The sequence below is a fragment of the Montipora capricornis genome, chromosome 13, assembly GCF_036669925.1.
Source record: "Montipora capricornis isolate CH-2021 chromosome 13, ASM3666992v2, whole genome shotgun sequence".
NCBI classification, from domain to species: domain Eukaryota; kingdom Metazoa; phylum Cnidaria; class Anthozoa; order Scleractinia; family Acroporidae; genus Montipora; species Montipora capricornis.
The window spans coordinates 19,612,011-19,618,763 of record NC_090895.1 but is presented as its reverse complement, the minus strand read 5'-3'; the positions used below and the strand labels follow the sequence as shown (position 1 = coordinate 19,618,763).

Genomic DNA, 6,753 nt, shown 5'->3' with positions numbered 1-6,753 from the left:
GCTCTTAAAAAGCTAGTCTTTATGATACCCATATGCCTCAACAGTTCTTCCAATCTTTCTTATGTTTACGAGTTAAAATGAATTCTGATAAAGGACTGCTTGAGTTAAAGATCTGTACAAAGTGTCTGCAATGACGACCCGGATGCTAGCTTCCCCAAAACCCCACGTAGATCTCATCTGTGGTGGGAATGCTTGATGAAGTATTGTGAGGATTCTGGGATTCCCGAGGCGCCATGAGCGAGCGGCTTAATCCCAAAGCTTACAGACGTAATAAGACGGTGTGCGCTCAAAGTCAAAAGCCACACCTTGTCGAGAGGGTGGAACAAACCTTCCATGCAAAACACCTCAAAAGTGTTTTGTCATCAAATCAAGATCTATTGTGCCGAAAAAAAGAAAAAAAAAACAATCATAGTCAGTTTCTACTTTGTTCACCGACACTGTTTTCACGTTTCTGCAATTCAACACATTGAGAATTTAATTTAAAATCTGTTCTCTTCATGCTCATTTTCTATATAGTGTTACCAATAAGTGGATCAAGCAAAACCTACCACAAATGATCTGTTTATTCGTTGTAATTGTCCACCTATTTTCGAGTTGCTTATCTCGAATAACTTTCAGGTCGATTCATGTTGCGTGACACCAGAACGCATGTAGATTAAAAAGGTCAAATTAACACAGTCTTTCAGTGGTTGAGACAGTCTGCAACATTTCGCTTTGCTGAAAGAGGTTTGCAAGTAAGATGACCAGATGGTGTGTTTTCTATGTGCTTCTTTCTGTCTTTCAAGAGTCAGGTAAGCCATTAAGCGAATTTCACAACTAAATATTCGTCTTGTAATCATAATCAGCCATGGAAGTGCAATGGGCTTCAAAATATTTACGCGTGTGCTTTGCCCTTGATAAGAAACTCTGATGGTTTATCGCTTTATTTCTATTCCTTTTCATCGAAGTTAAGTTATTATGGCGTCAATGATAGGCTTTAAAAAGTGTATTTAAGTTAAAGCTTACGTTCATAGTCGGTCTTGGATTATCCAAGAGAATTGACGACAATAAATAGAGAAAGATGTTAAAGATTTAATTGTTATACGTAGTGTCTTAATATTCCAAGGCTTAATACATCTGAAGGGTAGGAAGCAAAGACCAAAGACCTAAGATCACCTTTAGAAGCGGCTATTAATCAAACAAAGGTTACCGTGTACCTTCAGGAGTGTTTTCAGTGAAACGAAAGTAGTGCTCTCCAATTACGGCGCAAATACCAAATTAATGTTTACAAAAATGGCTACTGGAATATTTCTTTTATTATTCAAGAAAATAATTAGTCCAGTTTTCTCTTGAGGTTGAATCGCAAAGGTCACAATTTCATTTCTCGAGTTCTGAGTCAATGCGAATTTCATATTTCAGGAATTTATTTCTGTCAGTAAGTATGTCACCCAGAAACGTAAGATTTCCTTGATTCGATTGCACTCAAAACTAATGTTACTGATATCGGGAAAGGGAAACGGGAACGGGGAACGGGGAACGGGGAACGGGGAACGGAAGTCTGGGAACGAGTGTACAGCAGTAACCCGCCTGAGAATTCAAAATGGTGGACGAAAACGACGTTTTCAAACACTGATTTTATCGCTAGGTCGCGTTGAGGACTAGCTTTATTTGAATATTGCCTAGGCCACGAAGCCCAGTATTCCAAGTCAACGTTTCTGCAATGGTTGCTACCATTTGCTTTGACGATCCTCTTTTATTTTCCTTCCTGAAATCTGCATCTTCCGGCAGAGTTTGGTTATGTTGGTGTTCGCATAAGCAGCGAGGAGGTAAAAGCTTAGATCGACACAAATGAGGTAGGAAACGTAATAAACAGCCTAGTCAAATTACTACATGCAGATATCTGCTTACCCTAACCCAAAATAACATCAAGAAGATATCTTTGTATCGATGGATAAACTTGCATGTAAACAATAGAGAAATCAAACATTGACAGAACTTTTCAATAATATTTCATTTTAAGGCAATATTGGTCATCTTCCAAAGGCTCTCAAAAGAGCTTTGAGGACATGCTCAAACATGAAAGATACTTCTACCAACCAGGTTAAAACTGATTGTCTTTCACAGGAAAAAAATTGAAATTCCAACATGGATTATTATTGGAAAACATCTGAAATAAACTATCCAATATTGGAATAATATTGGAATACTTGGTAATTTGTAAAGGGGACAACTATGTTTTGGAATATCATTGGTATATCAGACATTTAACAATCCAAGATGGTCTTTTGATGGCAGTTTATTGGAATATCAAGTGTAAGAGGTAACAGTCCAATAAAATACCATAGAACTAAACTTGGATTGTCAAGTGACAAATAAACCAGTTATTTACCAATATTACTCCGAGTTAGTTTTTATGGTAGTTTATTGGGAGATCAATTTTATCACTGATAAACCAATAAAAATTGATAATTGATAAACCAGCCATTCAGACTGTAAATGCCGCCATGCGGTCATACGCCAAGTTGCCCGGCCACTGCATTTGTGACATGGACAGTGCACATGAGGTTTTTCTCCCTTCTTGCTGATATCTCTAGCTTCGGCGGTTAGCTGACAATAACAGGAAGTAAGTGAAACGTCTTCTTCTACTTCCATATTACATTTTTCCCGGGCGCCCTTTAGCAAAAAACCGATCGGCAAGAAAGAAAAGAATCGCGACCTATCGATACCGCCATGTTCTCTCCATTTTGCGCGGGGTCTGGTAAGTATAGTTCAAAGTGGATCAGGAGATCTGGGATTGAAAAAGTAAACGCGCCAAAACACAGAAGTACTGTCGTCGTCGGACTCGAAGAACTACCACAGGTTGTCCCACAGGTTCTGGCTTAAAATAGCGACGCAGAACTCTCACCATCCAGATTTGAAGGATGAAGCAAGACTTCTTCAGGGTAAATTATATGTATTTTTGATTGTAGTTTGAATTGATTTTTTGTTTTTCTTTTCGGTTTATTCGTTTGCTATTTGTTTGTTATAAGGAGTGAAAGGAAAATGAAAGAGGGAGACGAATAAACCAAACTGAGAGCGGCAAACCATACTTATGGCAAACTGAGGAAGGCTAATTCCCCTCACAGCTGAGTGTTTTCCACGCTCATTAATCTGATTCCTTCCAGAGTGGCAGATGCTGTATTAATATTTTAATGTAAAGGCTTTGAATTGTTATCTTTTCATTGCTTATTACAGTGACTTCTTTTTAGATAATGAAATATCCGGTAAAACACTGGCTCTTGTAGACAGGCAGTGTCTCAAGAACATTGGTATAGGATCAATTGGAAAACAACTCGCTGTCTTGGCATGTATCAAACAACTACACTGTAAGTCTCGGCTATCTTCCTCTGATGTGATTGACTGCCCTTTAATCAGGCAATCAGGCATTGCCATTGAGCATGACTTTAGTCAAGTTTTAGTCCAGAGGCAAGGACTTCAATAAGAAGTGAAGTAATCACCAGGTTGATTAGTACTTAAGAGAAACTGATTTTCTTTCTATGGGATCTTGGAAGCTCCTCCAGAAACTTTAAAGTTTGGAAAAGTTGTTTTCCAGTAGTATGGGCACTAAATTGAGGACAATAAGGTAGAATATTTCCCATGAACTCTTGCCAGTTTCTCTGAGCAAAGTAGTAGAAGTAAAAATATGTAGTTAATCACACTAAATTCCCTTGACCTTTGCAGTTGAGGGGAGTGGGTAGCCGTTATGTTAAGAATTCAATTAGATGCAAACATTTTTTAATTCTTTCATTTAAAAAAAAAAAAAAACAGCCAGTGGCCACTGTGCACTGATTAAGAGTACAGCCTGGTATCACGTTTTAAAGGAACACTTAGGTGCTTGTAAATTCCTTTCTAATAATGCCTGACAAACATCATCTTTTAACTACCTTTTCTACTATTTTTAGCACATGTTGAAAGACAGTCCAGTCCAGTCCAGTGTCTGTCCATCACAGTCCTTCAAAGGGTATGAAAGCCAAATTAACAAGAAAAGATAAACAAGAAATGAATGCTGAAGACAAACACTTGTACCACACCAAGTGAGTACTGTTTTATTAATTGCATTACCATTCATAATTAGCACATACTTAATGACATTATAGTAATTATGGACTAGTACATGCAAATGCCTTATTGTATTGAAATGTTCATTGTGTATGCTGCAGGATCAAGCTAATAAGAAAGGAATGCTCTAAGAGATGGCCTGGAAACAATAAAGTGTATTTCCGGAGTAACAATGCAAACAGCTTAATTCTCTCAGAATTAGTGTCTTCATTGGAACCCATATGCACATTGAAAAAAATTGGCTTTGGGCAAAGTAAGTGAATAATTTTTATCCCTGATTGAGCCATGCCACAGTAATTTTTTAGTAGATTTTGTTAAAATGCTAGTGTACACAATTATACTGAAGCATTATCCAGGTTTGACTTGATATTCAAGATCAGTTATTGTCTTTTGTTTTCTTGAATTTGTTTGATTTTTTTAATTCATGTGAATTGATTTTGTTTGATGTTTCAGGTGCAATCAGAAACCATATCTTACAGTGGGCAGTCGAAAAGAACAGAAAACTTACTGATGGTTATGATTTTGAGGTACAACTAGTCCTTGTAAGGAATACCAGTACTACTTACATCCTATTAAGCTTGTAACTTAAGAATGGAGCATTAAGCTTTTTCTCTCTTTTTGGCAGAAATCCAGGACACCTGCAAAGAGAGCTCTGTCAAGTCCGACAACAGATGCAAACGAGAGCATTGGTAAGGAAAGGATATGGCCACTGACAGCCATTCCTTTCTTTTATGATAAGACTTTTATCTAGTATATGTAATAAAGTTAAATTTGAATTGGGGAATGAAAATTTACACAGAGGAAAGATCCTTACAAGACAGTTAGGTATAAAATGTAAACATGAGATTTTGCCCTGAAAAAAAAAATACTCAAGGCTTCATCCTGGCTGCCAGACTTTCTTGCAAAAATGCAGTTTGTGAATTTTTATGACTTATTCATTGTGCATTGTTAGGAACATCAATTTTAATTTAGATTCGGTAAATTAGGTATTTTTTTAAATAAAGCTTTTCTTTTTATATTTTATTTTACATGTACATGCCTATTCACACTCTTTGCAAGAAATCAATATTAATGAAGGGAGCTATTGTTACTTCAAGTCATTTGATCAGATTTCAAACATGTAACAGGGTGTTTTTTGTTTTTGGCATTTAAGATGAAACAGACACTGAAACACCCAGTCCTGACGAAGCCTGCAGCAGTGATGGTGTTAACGACATATCCCTATTATCTTTTCATACAGCTCACAAATCATCTGTGCAGTGTTTTTCAAAAAGCCAACCTTCAGAAGTTTGAGTGTGAAACACCATCTTGCTCCAGCTGCTAAAGAACTAAAAATCAAGCATAGAGGCAAATGAAAGTACGCATTTGCCCTGAAAATTGCATCTGAACTTGTAACGCAGAAGATGATTCAAGTTGCTGAAGGTGCAAATTTTAAATGCCTTTCAAGAAATGAGGTTCTTATTGACAGGGAACTAGATGTGTTATCAGTTGAATCCAGCAGTTCAGATCGTATTGATTCATCCTCAGGATCTACTATGTCTGTTGATGAAACAGATTCAGGGCCAGATTATGATTATGATGATGAACCAGAGCAGGCTGACTAATGCAGCTTCCATTATATGTGTTATATATGTTGCTGAAAGTGGCTGATGGCTAATTACAACTGATGATATATTTTTTAGCTAATTTTGTTTTGTCTGGTGATGCTCTTGCTCTACATTGTATAAAGTTCACATTGGAACAGTAGATGTACCGTATTTACCCATGTATAGGTTGATCCCATGTATAAGTCGACCACCCATTTCTGATGGCAAAAAACGCAATTTCTTAATTTCTTCAGCATTTTCACGCAAATACGAGTGACGATGCTTGCACGCAAACACGAGGTATTGCGCCAGGTTACTAAGCCGTTGAACGATCGTGTTTTATTTGAAGAAACAGAAATGCCTCATAGAGCTTTCCGCCTTTGGAAAACGAGAATTTCCAGTGTCTATTTCATATTTGTGCTTGTGAGTATCTTCAACATTTAGAGTTGGACAAATCCTTTTTATTTCAACTGGAATTGCTTACATTCGTTTTGAAGTCTTCTGTCATTCATTTTGAAGTCTTTTACAATGTACGTCGGCTTTTGTCCATTGCATTCGTTATGCCCAAGACAACATTATTATGTTAATTTTGAATAAATTACTTAGCTGGAACTTGGCTCAAAATCTTTGACCCGTGTATAAGTCGAGGGCGATTTTTGGAGCTTCTTTTGAGACCATAAAAGGTCGACTTATACATGGGTAAATACAGTAAATGCTTTTTTTCGGTTCAAGTTTCTTATGTTTGTAAATTGGTTGATCTGTAAACAGGACACAACAGCAATAAACTGGGAAGAACAGTTAATCATGATAAAGTTAATTGTTGGAGTTATTGAATACTGATCAAACCACTAATCTTGCCAGGAAAGATTGAATTATGGATATCACTACATATTTAACCAATATTGGAAATGAAGCTTCCAATGTTGGAAGTTTAAATTACTGGCTGTCCAATCTTGTAAATGATTTTTCCGATATTGGACTTCTGTTTTATTCTCCAACCTTGAAAAGACTGTTTCCAATGTTGGGGTCTTATTTCAATTTCCCAACCTTGGGAAAACAGTTTGCAATATTGGACTGTCATTACAATTAC

The 6,753-nt window shown here is 36.8% G+C and overlaps 2 protein-coding genes across 4 annotated transcripts in view; both read left to right on the top strand.

Annotated features, from left to right (window-relative positions):
* The first annotated feature begins 657 nt into the window (after positions 1 to 657).
* The window catches only part of LOC138028635 (tyrosine-protein kinase receptor Tie-1-like), a 62,637-nt gene continuing 56,541 nt past the window's right edge, over positions 658 to 6,753 (top strand). Inside the window, exon 1 of one of the 3 annotated variants that reach the window (XM_068876234.1) lies at positions 658 to 791. In XM_068876234.1, the coding sequence (XP_068732335.1) occupies positions 740 to 791 (52 nt within the window). In that variant the 5' untranslated portion in view covers positions 658 to 739. The remainder of the gene's footprint in view (positions 792 to 6,753) is intronic. The other 2 variants (XM_068876235.1, XM_068876237.1) reach the window with 2 other exon arrangements.
* LOC138029477 (uncharacterized) lies at positions 3,246 to 5,681 on the top strand. The gene is made up of 7 exons (XM_068877201.1): positions 3,246 to 3,344; positions 3,921 to 3,979; positions 4,179 to 4,330; positions 4,531 to 4,604; positions 4,703 to 4,766; positions 5,231 to 5,364; positions 5,478 to 5,681. The coding sequence occupies exons 2-7, from the start codon at positions 3,924 to 3,926 to the stop codon at positions 5,679 to 5,681; spliced, it is 684 nt and encodes a 227-aa protein (XP_068733302.1). The 5' UTR covers positions 3,246 to 3,344; positions 3,921 to 3,923.